General features: G+C 51.8%; 1 protein-coding gene across 2 annotated transcripts in view; it reads right to left on the bottom strand.

Moving 5' to 3' along the window:
- The window catches only part of FNDC1 (fibronectin type III domain containing 1), a 77,231-nt gene that overhangs the window by 27,344 nt on the left and 33,024 nt on the right, over window positions 1-16,863 (bottom strand). For both annotated transcript variants that reach the window (XM_045843758.1, XM_045843759.1), the window contains 7 exons: window positions 13,487-13,693; window positions 12,872-12,970; window positions 11,267-11,384; window positions 9,207-9,394; window positions 8,407-8,514; window positions 5,277-5,465; window positions 1,409-3,910 (listed from right to left, as the gene is read on the bottom strand). In XM_045843758.1, coding sequence (XP_045699714.1) covers window positions 1,409-3,910; window positions 5,277-5,465; window positions 8,407-8,514; window positions 9,207-9,394; window positions 11,267-11,384; window positions 12,872-12,970; window positions 13,487-13,693 — 3,411 coding nt within the window. The remainder of the gene's footprint in view (window positions 1-1,408; window positions 3,911-5,276; window positions 5,466-8,406; window positions 8,515-9,206; window positions 9,395-11,266; window positions 11,385-12,871; window positions 12,971-13,486; window positions 13,694-16,863) is intronic.

Raw genomic sequence — 16,863 nt, 5'->3', positions numbered from 1 at the left:
GGTGTGGGGAGAGGGGGCTGGAAGGGTGGAGAAACCTGTCTCCACGATGTTCTAGCTGCTGTCCTGGTCTCCTTTGCAAATTCACTAAAGGCGATCATCATTTCTCGCAGACTCAGGCCACCATCCCCACCGCCAAGTGCAGATGCACCGTGCTGACTCAGAGCTCGCCGCGCCCTGCAGCACTGCTCCAGAAGCATGTGCTCAGAGAGGGAGTTCGAGGCCCAGTTGGCGGCCCTTTCGGTTGCTGTTTCTGCCCATTCCTTCCTCCTGCCCTTCCTCTCCCGAGATCTCTCAGCGGCCGTCTGCGGCAGGCTCTGCTGGGGGAGTCTGTGGCCCAGCCCCTCCGTGGGATAAAGTGCTTGGGCTTTGTGACAACTATGTGCAGGGCAGAGACTTATTTCTCTTGCTCAAGTAGTTAAGGAAAATTAAACATGTACTGGGTGCTCTATACAAGGGCATGTGAGTTTTACACTTATTGTTTGGGCCTTAGGCTTGCTTAAAATTGTCACTGTTAATGGAACACGGACCTCCACGTGAGGCCTGTGTTCTGTGCACATTGGACTAAACTAACAATACGTTGCACGGATGAACAAATACCAATACGTTCATTCAGAAATGTTTTAGTAAGCCCTGATTCCCTACCAGAAGAGTACAAGGAATGCAGACTTAGGGGGAAGGCCTCGGGTCCTGCCCTGAGGTCCCTGTGAACCCTGAGGCACAGCTCAGAGCTGTCTACTTCCTTCCACCCTCAGTGCAAGTCACACGCCTGCCCATTACAGCTCTGTGTGGCGCTCATCTGTAACGTGTGTTTTCTGCAGGTGTTAAACAGCATCCACCGAGTGCGGCGTCTCAGCCACACACCCCCCGAGACACCGGAGTGTGCTCTGTGGGGCGGTCCGTGGAGAGATGCGTGTGCAGAGTCGGCGAGAACGTGGTCCGAGCACACAGGAAGTACCCAACCTCCTACTGCAATCCCTGAGACGTACCTGTCACGGGAACAACTGAAAAGGACCCAAATACCGGAGCCTGAGTTTGGCATCGTGGCTGTGACCTATTTTCACAGGCGAAGGGCATATGCCAAGGAACGTGAGGGGCTCTGCGGGATAGTGGGGTGACCCCGGCTGCGGAACTCGGTTTCCCAACCAGGGTTGCGGCTCAGCCGGGACTGCCTAGCTGTCCCACCTGGGGCGAGCCGCTCAGAGCCCACAGCCCCAGCTTCCCCGTCGGAAAACCGGGAGACACCCTGCACACCCGACCAGAGAGCTAAGAGGGTGCCATCACGTCCCACCTGCAAGGCCGCTAATGCTGTCCGTGGGCATAGCAGAGGCTTGATAAAATAGAAGTGTCTCAGGAGTTGCTGTGAACACCGCTGAAAACAGTAAGGAAAATGCGAGAAAAAGTCAAGTACCTTGTCTGAAAGCGGGCCTCCCGGGCTGGCGCGAGAAGGGGTTCCGGAACCTGGAGTTCATCATGCGTTGTCGCAGGGACAGCATGGGGGTGGTGGAGGTGTAGGCCGGAGGGGCGCGGGTGGTGTACCTCGGCCTGGCCGGGGTGCCTGTGGGGGCCCTGGGGGTGCCGGAGCTGTGGGCAGGGAGTCTGGGGGGGAGGTGCGAGGCTCTTGGGGAGCTGCCTGGAGGAGGGGGGTGCTGCACCAGAGTGGGGTTCTCATCCTCGGGGGAGCTCCCCCTGGGGGGCGCAGGCACAAGGGCAGACTCTGTCTCAGCGCTGTTCCCATCTGTGTATTTGCTGTCCCCAGGGCCCGAGGAGGAGGGCCACTTTGAGACAGAGGAAAACAGTGGGTCCTCATCTTTTCCTCCTTTGAAAAACCCCATGTCCTCATCCTCCTCCTCCTCGGCCGAGACAGACTGTGGAGACTTAGCGGTCAGGGGCTCCTTCTTGGATGGTGTGGCCTGGGCCACCCCCTCCTTGCCCACCGCCTGGGGCCCTGCCCGGCCAGGGGCCCGGGGGCGGGAGTTGGCATAGGGCCTTCCGAGCCTCAGGAAGGAGCCTGGGGGTCTGCGGAGGTGGCTGTCCCTCGTGCTTCCTGCCGGAGCCTCCGCCTGGCGGTGCTTGGGACTGGCTGGGGTGGCGTCCTTGGCCCCGGCCGAATGGGCGGCCGCCCGTACTCCTGGGGTCTGTGCTTCTGTGCCGTCCTCGTGGTTCCCACCGTATCTGCTCTCGGAATCCTCGTTCTGATTCTGGGAGGATGAAGGAGGCACCCCCTGGGGGCTCGCCGGGAGGGACGACTGACTGCTTCTGGACGGGGACGCGTAAGGGTCCAAGGAAGTGCTTTCCTGGGACACAGGGTGGGGACGCCCAGCCTGGGGGAATGCGTGCTTCCTTCGGGGCGCGCTAGACCCGGGGCGGTGCTGTGACCGCGCCGAGGGCGGCCGAGCGGGGGGCGGCTGTGTTTTGGGAGAATCCTTCTCTTCACTCGAATCTGTGCTCTGTCCCACATCCTGAGCCTTAGAAGGCTGAGAGTTGTCCCAGCTCCCAGCGGATTTGGGGTTCTCTGCCAGGCCTCCCTTCCGCTGAAGGCTCAGCCCTCCCTGGGGGCCTCTGCTTGGGTGGTCCCTGCCCTGGGAGGTAGGCCGCTTGGAGGAAGAAGGCCCGTGGTCATTCACCACCGTGGCAGGAAGTGGCTTTTCCTCTTCTGTTTCGCTCTCCTCGTCATGGATAGCCGAGCCATGCCTAACATTGGAAGCGGGGTGAGAATTCCCCCTCGTGTGAACTCGGGGAGACACGGTGGACGGCGGGGAGCTGGAGGGCTGTAGTCGGGGTCCTCGGCCGTAGCCAAACCTGTTTGGGTATCTGCCGTGGACGGCAAAGGGCTTGTTCCTGTGCAAGCCGGAATGACCAGAGACAGGGGCACCTGCGGGCGGCCGGGCCCGGAGCGTCTGGGTGGTAACCTCGGCGTGCCTCCCCTCTTCCTCTGCGTCATTGTCACCGTCGCCGTCAGAGGCATCCACCCTCTCAGGGACCTGTGTCCGTGAGCTGAGGCGTGAAGAGGCCGGGGAAGACTTGGTAGGGCGTGCGGGCGCATTGTCGGCCTTTGCGGGTGGGGCATTGTGTCCGTCCTTCCCGTGTGCGTTGGTGGGCAGTAGCCGAGACGATCCTGCAGGGGGTGGAGAAAGTCTGGAGGGGGGTGCCGAAGCCCTTGAATTTTCCTCCCCAGCCTCAGAATGGGGGGCTCTCCGCGCTGGCAAGGCCGGCCTGGCACCATGGTGTGTGGGGCCTCTGTCGCGCAGGGCGCCACCCGAGGCCACCTGGCGGCTGGGCCACAGGGCCGGCCGTGCGGGGGCCGCGCTCTTGGGCTGCAGAGGCTCCGAGGAGGCCTCTTTGAAGTGGGGGGAGCCTGCGGCCGGGCCTTCCTCCTCTCCGTCCAGGGAGTCGTTGTCTGCAGAGCTGGAAGGCCGGTGGGCAGGGCGGCCGGGGCTGCCCTCAGCGGATGTGTGGGCCACAGAAGAGGCCCCCAGACGAGGGTGGGAGGGCGGCGAGGAGCCAGCCTTATCCACACCTTCCTTTCGGGGCAGCACCAGTGCCCGAACTCTCCCTGGAGTCCTTCCAGAAGCAAGGGCCGGGTGGACAGGTCGGCTTGGTGGCCGCTGCTGCCGCGTCTGGTCCCGGGTCTCCGAGGGCAATGTCGGCAGGTCCCCTGGGGCGTCCAGCTCCTCCTCCTCTGTGAGTTCTGTCGACTGAGGTTTCCTGGGCACCCCGCCGTTGGCCAGTATCTTGTTCTTCAAGTCGGGAATGGGGTTCTTGACATTTCTCCCTTGGGGAGAGGCCGGCAGATGGCTGTGTTTGGAGGAAGCTGGGGCTCTGGGAGAAGAGGAAGAAGGCTCGGGGCGTTCGGATTTCCAGTTGTTCTCAGCGTCTGTCTTCTGCTGAACTTCAGACTCGCCGGTCCTGGCTGGAAGAGAAGTTAAAGAATTCGCCATCAGAGAAGAAGTCCGAAAGCTGTGCAGCAGAACGTGAGTCTTAAACTCGGCGGGGGAGGTGCTTAAAACTGGTCATTCTATTGACAACTTCTCACTCTGTAGAACATTGGACACATTTTCTCAATTACAGCGATCTCTTTTAGAGTTTTCTTTTGCTTGAAGTAATAGATATAGTTTGAGAAAGTATGTGTGAACTGCATTTCCATAAACTGAATGAGGTCATGTTACGGCTTATTTTGGGAAGGAATTCGCACAGGAGTGCTTTGAAGTAATCCATTGATTTTGCAAAAGCAAGATCTTACCTAGGATTTTTTTTAATGAAACTAACTTTCGTAAGGTACAGATGTGTCCTAGCTGCTCTTGACAATGTAGGCAAGCAATCACATAAAATGTTGAACGGTCTCTACTCCTAACGATGTGGGGATGTGCTGTGTGTGACTGGCAAGTGACGTGGGTGGGCGGCAAACCCGTCGTTTTTGAAGTTACGAGTTCCCTACTCCCCTTAACATGCATCCTTACTCGCTTTCTCCTTCTCCATGAAAATCTCGGTAATCCTGGACACATTTGTAATTCCAAAATAGGGCCAAAAGGGCAAAGACTCTTGAGGCAGGCAAAACATTCAGCACACACTACAGTCTACCCTTTCGTGACAGCACAACTGAATGGGGAGAGGGGCGCTGTGAGGAGGGGCATTTATGTAGCAAAAGGGGACCCAGAGGGAGCAAACTTCATCTATTTCACTTCCCTCCAGGACCAGGCTGGGCGGTGTGGAGCCACGTGGGGACACCCACGTGGGGATGCTGGCAGTGTGATGAGGGAGAGCGCCCCCTGTGTCTGGTGGGAATGTGGGGACGCAGGGAGGGAATCTCTCCATTTTGGGATTTCGTTGACCTGCTTGGTTCTGATACTGACCAGATGAACAGGGCAACGGAAGCTCTTCTGAGTAACGCTGCATTCCAACCACCACGGGATACAAACTAAGCATTTCACACGCGATTCAGAAACTAAAGAGAGCTCACAACTAGAAATGTCACATGGCACTTGTAAAAATGTCCTCTCCCTGTCATCATAAACCCCAAATGACAGTGTTTGTCGTATTTTTGTAATAACACAATAGTAATTCATGTTATTAGCCATCAGTAACATTTTAGTCTTTGGTGAGACTAACTTCTAAAGGGACTATAAAAATATTTTAGAAATCAGTGTACAAACTTAGCCTCAAAAATCACCAGTGGAGCCATTCTAAGCCCAGGAACCATGATTCAAGGGCACACACCGCAATTAGCACAAAGAGAGGGAAGGAAGACACACACACACACACACACACACAATGCTTACTTGTTGGCATAGCGACAATGAAGGCTTTGGAGTGAGGCCCCATTCCTCTCCTGTTCGCCGCCCGGATTTTGAAAAGATAGCGTTCCCCCGGCTGCAGACCGTCCACCAGGGCAGAAGTGGTGTCTCCAGGATAGGTGAGGGACTTTGCTCCAAACGGTTTGAGAGCCGGGGCATATGAAAGAATGTATTCTGAAACGATTTGGCAGGCAGTACGGTCGGGAGGAGGAAAGTGAGAGCCGTCCTGTGCCCCGCAGACAGACTGTGTGAGCAGGACGGGTCGGAACGTGCGCTACCAGGCTCCGCAGCCTAGCGATGCACAGCGCCGAGGCGGCGGCCGGAGCGTACACACAGGGGAGCAGGTGGACTCGCGTGCGCCTGGGTTATGGACAGGGCCACCTAATTGATTAGCTAGCAATTGTCCGTTCTCAGCAAATTCAGCATACGGGGCCCTCGCTCAGCAGCTCAGCTTGTTAGAGTGTTGTCCCAATATGCCAAGGTTGCGGGTTCAGTCCCCAGTCAGGGCACATACAAGAATCAACCACTGAGTGCATAAACAGTGGTAGATGGGTAGAGAAACAAATAGATGTTTCTCTCTCTCTCTAATAAATGAATAATTTTTTTTCATATTTAACATATGAAACCTGAGAGGACAGTCTTCATGCAGTTCACCAAAGATATTTATACCGTGTTTGGGGTTTTTTCTTCATTGTAGTTATATTGATAGTATTATTATTATATTTTTATTGTTGTTCAAGTACAGTTGTTTCCATTTTCCCCCGACCATGCCCCCTCACCCCCCAACCCTGCCTCCCACCCTCCAACTTACCCCCTTTGGCTTTGTCCATGTGTCCTTTACACATGTTCCTTGATGGACCTCCCCCTATTTTCCCCATTATCCCTCTCCCCACTCCCCTCTGGTTACTGGTTCTGTTTGTTCTTTGTTTCAATGACTCTGGTTCTATTTTGCTTGTTTGCTCATTTTGTTGATTAGGTTCCACTTATAGGTGAGATCATATGGTATTTGTCTTTCACCCCCTGGTTTATTTCACTTAGCATAATGCTTTCCAGATCCATCCAAGCTGTTGCAAAGGGTAGGAGCTCCTTCTTTCTCTCTGGTGCATAGAATTCCATTGTGTAAACGTACCATCATTTTTTTATCCACCCATTTACTGATGGGCACCTAGGTTGCTTCCAGCACTTGGCTATTGTAAGTTGTGCTGCTATGAACATCAGGGTGCATAGGTTCTTTTGAATTGGTGTTTCAGGATTCTTTGGGTATAATCCCAGGAGTGGAATTGCTGGGTCAAAAGGCAGTTCCATTTTTAGTTTTTTGAGGAAATTCCATACTGTTTTCCATAGGGGCCACACCAGTCTGCATTCCCACCAACAGTGCGCTAGGGCTCCCCTTTCTCCACAACCTCGCCAGCACTTATTGTTTGTTGATGTGTTTATGATGGCCATTCTGACCAGGGTGAAGTGGTATCTCATTGTGGTTTTCATTTGCAACTATTATTATTTCTGGTACTATTGAATTGACTACCAGGGAGCTTCTTTCACCAAAGAGAGGTAAATATAAATTAAGACATGGAAGAAGGAAAGAAAATAAGTAAAGTGGTAATAATGTCACTAAAGGAGCAATAATTGATTTTTTAACTAAAAAGAGGAGTCGGCCAAAAGCTGTCTTTATTCATTTTTTAGAAGCCTTTAAAGCACCACAATACTTAGTTCAGAAGGAGCCAATGTTTAGCTTTTTATAAAAAGAGTTATTAAAAGGGCCCAGCTAAGTATTTCTTCTCTTCATTTGTTCCTAATTTATTCCTGGGGGGGGGGAAATTAGCAAGAATAGTACAATATATTCTTCTTAGAAAACTGGGAAGTGAGAAAGCTTGAAGTTTAGAAAAGTCTATCTCGTGCCTATCTTCCTTCTACTGTCCCTTACAGGCCAACAACAAAGATAACTTACAGTCGAATACAAAAGACAACACCCATTTTTTTTAATTAAGAAATTCTCAAAAGAGATCGGTGGTAATTTTCTGGATGTCTTCAAGCTTACACAAACTTCTCATGGCTTCTGGACACTATGTCTCATAATTTCTTTTTTTAAAGATTTGATTTATTTATTTTTAGAGAAAAGGGAGGAGAAAGAGAGGGAGAGAAACACCACTGTGTGGTTGCCTCTCACACGCCCCTCACTGGGGACCTGGCCCGCAACCCAGGCATGTGCCCTGACTGGGAATTGATCTGGCGACCCTTTGGTTCGCAGGCTAGCACTCAATCCACTGAGCCACACCAGCCGGGGCCAAGTTTCATGGTTTCTGAAGACAAAAGTTGTCTTCCAAAACTCCGCAAAAATAAAAAGTGCCCTTAGGGTCCATTTGTACAAAGTGGTGTCAAAGAAACACAACTCCATACGCCCCTTTCAAGTATCGCCAACAGACTTGTGGGAGGCACTTCAGAGTTTTTACAGTCAAAAGAAAAGAGTTGTGCTTTTATTTAGTATTCTCAACAGAATTTTTAAAATTTAACTATTCGAGACTACTTTAGTCTATTTTTAAATCTACAGTATTGTTATTTTAAGGTCAAATTTCCCTCAACTCCCCAAAAGTAACTAAAAAGGCTGACAAATAGGAAAAAATCCATTTTCCACTTGATTATCTTACTTGAGTTTTCAGTCCCATTAAAAATGTTTTTGGTCATATTCAAGACACTTATGTTCCCGTGAGGTACCGCTCACTGCTACGGGCGATGGCGTTACCGGCACAATGAAAAGACGCACACCGTGAAAAACAAGGTGTCTTGAATGTACAGGTAAAGGGTTAGGATGTTGCACCCACACAATTAAAAATGAACAACACCCCTCCTGATGGCAGCACCCAAATCCTTGCGTATGTACGGAAGGCAAAGGCATCTCCATGACTACCTGGATGTTACCGACCATGGAAAAACCGACTCTGCACGCAACAGCCTTGTCTGCTGGGCTAGCACCTCACAGCCGTGTGTTGCTTCTTTGTTTCCTGTGCCGCCACCAGACCCGAGATCGGAGCCTGTGTTTATCAGAGTCCAGACACACTGGCCAACCAGGGGTTTCACTCCCACGTCCACCTCATACTTTAAGTAACGAGGTTCTTACCTTTCACCTTGCCCTCAGTCTCAGGCAGTGCGTCCCAAGCTACAGTGACAGCCGTGGTTTTGCCATTGACTGGCTGGACGTTTAAGTTCTCGGGAGCTGTCATAGGAGCTACAAAAGGAAGGTCAAGGATACAAGCTTTAAAAACGCCCTTGGGCACACACTAAAAGTAAATGATGGACAGTCCTTAAGTGCATGGTTTTATGGGAGAGTTACTGGGTTAACTTGTATTGTCACGAGGAAAAATTCTACATTCGCTCTCGTGTGACATGATTTCCATCGGTTCCACCGAGTCATAGCGTGAGCTTGGATGTACCCCGAGAAATGCTTTGAGAAATCAGGAATTCTCTCATGGCTGAATATTGAAATAGACAAGATTAAAATCCAGGCTTTTAAAAATAAAGACATGGTTCAAAAGAAAACAACTTTAACTTTGGATACAGAGCAGAATTCTTCCCCTGAATCAAACACAACCTCAGCCTAAGGAAAGAAGTCTCCCCTACCCCCCAGAGCCGTGGCGGCACCACACACGCACACAGTGGTGATTCACGGATGCTCCGCATTGGGATTTAATGTGCTGCGCGTGTCAGTGTAACACGCTAATGAAATGGGCCGGTAGTAGACAACACGGGCGGAAGGAAGTAGTTCCTTAACTTGTTGTGTTCGTGCATAGACATACCACCAAGACTTAGGGTTAATGCTACTTTAAAAAAAACCTTTATCACGACTGGCTTCTTAAACTTTTCACCTCATTTGGGGGGTATCCCCAAACCGACCAGCCAAGGACCGCTTGCAGTACAGACCGGACTCCGGGGTTCTTTGGAAGACGGACGTGCTCCACTTGCCATCCCTGTCCCCCTGGGAAATGCGGACTGCGAACTCGTACATGGTGTCTGGGATCAGGTTCTCGACCATCACGCGCCTGTTGGACACCTGCTTGAAGTCCCACCGCGCCAGTTCCCCCTTCTCTCGGTAGCGCACGGTGTACTGTCTGTAAGGGGACACAAGGGGACAAGGCACCCGGGTGCCGGTTTGCTGCAGCTGATCACTGACATTCTTCCTTCCCCACAAGTGATGCCTTTGGGAGGTCAACCGGGGAACCGGAGAGGAGAAAAACCTACACTCTCGACTATGTTATTGGCTCAAAGAATCTACTTAAGTGACAGGCAAAGGTGTCAGAAGGAGTCCAGGAAAGATGACTTTCCAAGGCTGAAAAGTCTCACTGATTCAAAGCTGGATTCAGGAGGGAATGCAAGCAGGGATTCAGGAGGGGCTTGAGGAGGGCTCTTTGGTGAGGCAGGCGCCTTTGCAGGGGCGTGTATGTGCATGTGTGTGTTTTGCGTATGTGGGGGTCAGGGGGATAGAAAGGGCCATGTTAAGGGTCAGAACTGGCCCAGGGTACCTTGGCTTTCCTGAAAAGAAAGACAAAATGACCCGTTTGATGCCAGGTCAGGCACGTGTCCTAGAGGCTCAAGGGGAAGGCAGCACTGGCTTTGAGCAGACTTATTACCATGAGAAGGAGCAACAATGTGTAACCAATGGCAGGACAGGGGAGCCGATCAAAAGAACCCGGGGGTGAGCGTATCAAGGAGAAAACACAGCGGGACTGAACGCGGCGGTCTTCCCCAGTCTCGGGCAGCCTCGACACCCCGAGCTCGGCGGACGGCATCTGCCGGGTTCCTTTGCCAAGTAATTGCCTCCGTGGACACTTTGCAGGAGAGAGCATTTGGTGCATTCACAATGTGCTGTGCGTGATGACATTTACTGAGTCAGGACAAGGCTTCAGGTGCAGGCACGGCACACCAACTAACTACAAGCGTGCTGAGAAAACTCAAGCCTGCCTTTGTTTGCATTTAGATGCTGGAATCAAAGTCCACCGGCAATCAGGAGCACTCACAATGAGGCATCTGGGGCGGGAATCACCGTGAACCTCCTGAGGCCTTTCAAAGGAAGCAGATGTCTCTCTGTGCTAGCGGACAGTGACAGAAACCGTGCCTAAATCAAATAACAGTATCAATGCTACGTGTATATATAACAGATATTTCTCAGCACTACAGTTCATTCATTTTTTAAAGCACACTCACTTTTCCTGGTGGCAGATAGTTGCGAAAATGAATACGTCACGAGTAGGCCACCAAATCTGTTGCCGTCTCTTGGCTATATAAAGTACTAAGTCACTTATCACAAAATGTTGATGACTCTCTTACTCTGCCAGTCAAAATGATGTTCATTAGTGGCCTTTTTAATGCAAAAATTATTTTAACTTTATGATTGTTTTTTTCTTCTCTTGCTATTGCAAATTAATATAAAAAACCAGACTAGCACAAGGTCATGGCCTCAGAAAAAGTACGATTCATTTGTTATGCACGAAGAGCTACACAGGAAGTAGTCTGGTGCCTGAGCAGTGTCTGGAGGGGACGCGCTGTGTGCCAGGCATCAGAGGAAGGCCACCACTCCCCACGAGGGTCTTCCTATGGGCAGCATCTGGGCCCACACAAGGCAGGATAAGACCCCGTCTCAGCCGGCCAGTGTCCTCCGCATGCACATAGAGCATTAGTGAGGCCAAGCAACCGCAAGGAGGAGCGAAAAAAGAAATGGGATCGAGGACAGGAGACAAGACTGAGCAAGTGAGGTGTGGGGTCCCGCCGTGGCATCCCGCGCCAGGCCCCGGGAGTATCTGGCTTGTGTGACCGTGCTCGGGAGTGGCTGGATTGCCGCCAATAGTCTATCGTTCAGCTACCGAAGAGACCAGCATTCACACAAGTCAGAGACTGAAATCATTCCAATAAATACAGGTCTCGTCGGGGCCAGAAAAACCACACCTCTCATACGTAAAAGAAAGGTGAAGAGGTAAGAAAAGTACCTTGAGGCGACAGCTTTCTTCTGTTTGTCCACCATAGGGTCCACCCAGGCTACCAGCACGGACTGGGATGACATAACCCGGACAGTGATGTCCTCCGGCACGTCCAGCTCATCCTCCTCTGAAATGACAGGGGGGCGTGTGGAGGGGCTGTCCCAAACAACAGGCTCCGGCCCAATTGCTCAGGCCTCCACAGTTTATTAGTCACCCCGGACACCTTTAAACTGCTTACAGTCAACGTAGATGAAATGAAATAAAGGGAAAGCTAAGCCCATTGTTTGACTGGTCCGTAGAAAAACCCAACTCTCCACTTGCGCCCTCACCAAGCCCGGTCAGAAAGCACAGTCTGCAAGGGAGGCTTTGCCTTGGTCAGAGCTGCTCTGAGTATCTCAGTGCTTTCTCAATATTTGCTGTAAGTTTCTGGGGAAATAACAATATTTTTTTTTTGCGGGAAGCAAAACTCTGGGGGAAGAGAAGCCCAAGCCACGATGGTCCTTGGCAATCGTGACATGAAATGAAAATGCAAACAGTGTGAGTCATGGCGGGCCCAAGGTCCTCACGCTGGAGAGCAGGGGATTCCGAGACAAAGCAACAGTTATCTTCCACACGAAAAGGAATTCCGTTTGCCGATTTCCAGCAGGGTACACCACGCACATGAAGCTTGCGTATTTTGTTCAGTCTCTAACATCAACTCACAAGATGTCTTCCATTTCACTTCTGAGTCTCTTGGCCTTTTTTGTCTGTCTGTCTTGTTTGTTTGTTTTCTTTTCAACTTTCAAGGACCGTGTTTGTGGCTTTTAGTACAAATGGGGAGAGGTGGAAATACTTAGCCCGTTAGAAAAGCGATATAGGAGCTTCTTCTAGAGCAGCAATGAACAATGAATAAAAGTGAAACATCGTGTATGCAAGCCTCCTGTCGATGTAAAAATTATAACCATAAATATATAATTATAATGTGTTATATAGTACTATAATAATATGTCATATAAAATTATAATTGACAAGCAAAGTGTAAGTTCATGAAAATAATTATGCTGGAGGTTGCCTCTTCAAGGCACATGACCCAGAAAGGGTACATGTAATCTGTTGACACATGAGTACTTTAACAAGTATCTGTGAGTGGATGTGGAAAAAGTGTCCCTTAGCGTGCAGGTGACCAGCGATCAGGCTGTCAGCAAGTTGCTGCTACATCTTTCCTCACTCTTCCCGGGGCCATTTTACTCGGTTGCAGCGGAAACAAAGTTTGACTGCGGTCTCGCAGGCCACGCCGTCCACGTTCACTCTGTTCGGCCTGTCACGGGCGGAAGTTTCTGTGTGGAGCACATTGTGCGCTTAAACGGGATCAGTGTTTGCCTGCTCTTACCACGGCACATCTACGGCATCGTGAAGATATTCAAACCACACAGAGATGTGTGTCTCGTCACGAGCACACTGGAGCCTCGGAGTATGAAAGAAACACGCTTGTATCCAGAAGGTGGCCAAGGCCATCCCGCTCTTTCCTTTTCTCTGGAGAAAGCCCACGGGCTTCGTCACCCCACCAGCATCCTTTGGAAGCAACTCTGAGGTCTCCCTGGCCCGTGGTTGCCTCATGCGCGCGCAGGCACGTACCTGAAATCTTGCGCTTGGTGAGCGCCGCCCTGTAGACCGGCTGGCTCCGCCCCCGGGAGTTCAGGGACTGCAGCGAGACCACGTACACCGACTCCGAGGCTGCGGAGCGAGGGGCAGGTGGTGAGGCTCTGCGGCGGGTTCCCCGAGAGCACGTCTCTCCTTCCCGGGTCCCCTCCCGCGCCCTCCTTCCCAGCTCATCTTTCTGGGGCGTTCCCTCTTCCTCCGGACAGCGGGCCTGATCGGCAGGCTTCCTCGGCCGGAACCCACGGTCCGGGGTCCTCGGATCCCAGACAAAGCTTAGAGAACGAAACAGGGACAGCAGAGCCACAATGCAAAATGCATTAGCTCCTGCCCTGTCCAGACACAAGGCCCAACTCAAAGGACCCATGCTGTCGGGTCAGGGAGCAGCTGACTGGGGCTGGGGAGGCGGCCTGGTCCTGCCGCTAAGGGAAGGTCATAGGACGGAGGCACAGAGGGAGGGCAGAACAGAGAACGCCATTCCGAATCATTACAATACCTGCAAAATCAACGTGGCGACCAAACACGCAGGAGCCGCCACGTACCGACATGGCGGGGAAGGCCAGCAGATCCTGGACGGCAGTTAGCGTGACTCACCCAGCTTTTTAATTTCGTGCGTGCGCTCGTCTCGCGTCAGTGGGACATAGTTCATCTTCCGGCCACTTTCCCCGTAGCCCAGAAGGAAACCCCGTGATCTGCGTGGACTCTTGGATCCAGACAGGCGTGGCGCCTTCCAGGCCACGGACAGCCGGTCGTCTGAGGGTCGGACTCGGACACGCAAGGGCTTGTTTGGCACTTCCTTTTCTTAAAGGGGACACGACACAGAAACTGTTAAACAGGACATCCTTGGAGTCCGCCGGCGAGTACGGGAAGTCTCTGTCCAAAGGCTGAGCCGCAGCTGGGCTCAAAACACCCATTTTGGTAACCGATCCTAGTGAGAGCATTCTCTCCCCGAGAGCGTCGTTGCCCCGGTGCCCATGTCCCTCCCGGGTTGTTTCAGACCAAGACGTCTCAAGACTTACAATGAACACATACCATGAGTGAGGAGGCCAGCCAGAAATCTTGAGTGTTTTACAAATGTTTGTTGTCACCTACTTCTGTCTGTCCCCTTAAGTCCAAAACCATATATTCTCTGGTGAAAGCTAAAAGCCAGCGTAAAAATACAGCAGACACACATGACGTGCTATTATTCCTAACTGCCCTCCGGGCCGCTTTTTCATGGTAAAGCTGAAAAGGTGGGCTCTCCTGGCCTTCGTGGGGAACGACTGGGGCTAAGGAGTCACTGACTTCTGCTTCTGATCTCAGTCTGGCTGACGCGTCTGAGTCTGCCCCTCCACACAGACGCCGGTCCCGCCCCGCCGTCACTGCTCTCCCAACTCTTGCTTCCTTCTGGCTACATCAGTCCGTTTTGAGAAACCCTGTTGCTATGAAGATCGATCTCAAGAAAGGCTCTCATCGTTAGCTTTCTCAAAGCAAGGCCTTCTGGTAGCCAGGACTCAGTGTTTCAAATTTTGCTTTTACATCCATGAAGGGCTGATCAGTTGGGGAACAAGGGCCATAGACCCTGTGCCGACTACGTTGTCCATTTCTGACAGGGGACCGCATCCTCGCCATTATTTGCGGACCCCATTGGGTAGTGAGCGTCTCTCTAGTTCCGTAAGCCAGTGACTTCCCTGGCGTTCTTCCTCCGCTCTGCGCATTAACCCCATGGCTGACACTGACCCATTTTGTTAGACAGAAAAATCCCCAGCTAGGCTAAGGCATAAAAACACAATCCAATGTCATGAGCTAGTATGAATTTCAATGGTGCAGTAAATAAATAAATAGCCATGGGAGGTGGTTGTTCTGAAAGCCAGGTACCTGGTGCAAGTGCTTGCTGACCCTAACCAAAAGGAACGCCCATTTTCCCACGTACCGCAGTTACTAACACGTTATTGGGCAGCCCACTCCCCAAGGCTACCAGACACGACTGTGCAATGGCCCAGCAAGTACTTCCCCCCGTGCAAGGCAGTACTTAGTGAGGTTTCTTGCCTGGACTTCCACAGAGCAGCCAATGGACTAACTATACACAACTTCTCCTCGCGCCTGGGGTTGTGAGTGTATCGGGGTTATCCTGAACTGATCTCCGTTTTGCTCCAGGTCACTAGGTGAGCTCTCCATGTCAAGGTCTGGCCTCTACGAAAATCGAGGACCACCCTGTGATTATGGAAATGACAGGTATGCTAAGTCACATAGTGCAAGGGAAAACAAGTGTCCCGAAGTGTTCAGTGCTAATAGTCCGACTCACTGATGGCACCGCATCGATTCAACAGAGGGTGCCCATGAGGTCCTCTGACTTGATAGGTCCTGTGGGTTCCGGTATGAACCCTGTAAGTTGATTGTTCTATGAGGTCCCACTTGGGGTCACTTGCTCTGTACTGATGACCATGCGATGTCCACACAGCCACATCCTAAGTGTTTCAGTCATCCGTGGGCGACTGTGGCACAGCGTGTGCCACTGCTAAACGTGACACTAGGGTAAGAAGAGTTTTTCAAAAAAATCCTGACCAGTGCGGCTCAGTGGGTTGGACATCATCCCGCAAACCACAAGGTCGCTGGTTTGATTCCCAGTCAGGGCACATGCCTGGGTTGTGGGTTCAGTTCCCAGTTGGGGGCGTGCGAGAGGCAACCGGTTGATGTTTCTCTCCCTCTCTTTCTCCCTCCCTTCCCCCTTTCTCTAAAAATAAATAAAATCTTTAAAAAAATTCCTGGGGAAAATATATCAACTATTTATGAAAAGCAAAATCTAGACAAGGGGCAGCAGTCTCATTTATCCACCATGAAGCTTGGGTTTGCTTTTTTCAAACCTAGCAGATTCTTGTTCATGGGAACAAAATACATAAATGAGTTTAATTCATCAGGAATACTGCTTGTGTCATTTTAAATTTATGCAACATGATGAAACTGGCTTTATGGGAGCCGTGAGCATGAGAATAGCAGTTGAGAAAAAATTTTATTTATTTATTTTTAAGATTTTATTTATTTATTTTTAGAGAGGGAAGGGAGGGAGAAAGAGAGAGGAAGAGAAACATCAATGTGCGGTTGCTGGGGGCCGTGGCCTGCAACCCAGGCATGTGCCCTGACTGGGAATCGAACCTGCGACACTTTGGTTTGCAGCTCGCGCTCAATCCACTGAGCTATGCCAGCCAGGGCTCAAGAAAAAATTTTAAAGGAAGCAAAAGATTGTGTTTCATTCTCTTTGCCTCTCCCAGGCCATTTCCCCTCCATGTGCCTCCCATACAAACTCTCGCACATTAAAAAACTCAGTTTTAACAGAAACCTCCTCACGAGTGACGTCACAGGCTGCTAGCCGTGGCTCTGAGGGCGGACCTGAGGGGGAGGTCTGATTTCACCGGGTGCAAATTTGGGGGCAGGGGTTGGGCTACGTTTTTAAATATTCTATAATGTGAAAATGATCTCCGAGAATAACAAGTGATGTTTATTTCACTTTTGTGGGACGCTCAGACCGCCAGAGAGTCTCCGTGACGTGGGGCTGGGAAGTGACTTCCGCACACTCGGCCGCAGGCCCGTCAGTGGCTTGTTCCCGCGTAGGACAGGCAGAGTCGCCAGCCGGGCAGCACCGCGGCCGAGGTCTCTTCCCTGAGGGGCAGCAGCGGTAAGTGGGACAGATGTCCACGGGGCCACCCCCCACACCTCTCGGTCTAAAGCCCTCTGCACCCTGACGACGTCCCCTCCACTGCTGAAGGAGCACATCAGCGTGGGGGCCCTGGAGCGACCTCTAGCACAACGGGCAAATCTGCGAGTCACAGGCACATGGGTCTTACAGGAATCAGCTACAAAATAAATGATTGACAGGAACGGCATCTGTGCCCGAGGCTCGGCCCCGGTCCTGGGAGCCTCTGGCCGTGGCCCTGAGGAGCACTGCAGGGCCCCGCTCCAGTGTCCCCTGACACTGAACAGTGAAATCCTGAACA

The sequence above is a fragment of the Phyllostomus hastatus genome, unplaced genomic scaffold (genome assembly GCF_019186645.2).
Source record: "Phyllostomus hastatus isolate PE091 unplaced genomic scaffold, TTU_PhHast_1.1 phas_contig_40, whole genome shotgun sequence".
NCBI lineage: Eukaryota > Metazoa > Chordata > Mammalia > Chiroptera > Phyllostomidae > Phyllostomus > Phyllostomus hastatus.
The sequence above is the reverse complement of the archived record's forward strand: the minus strand, read 5'-3'. Positions and strand labels throughout refer to the sequence as shown.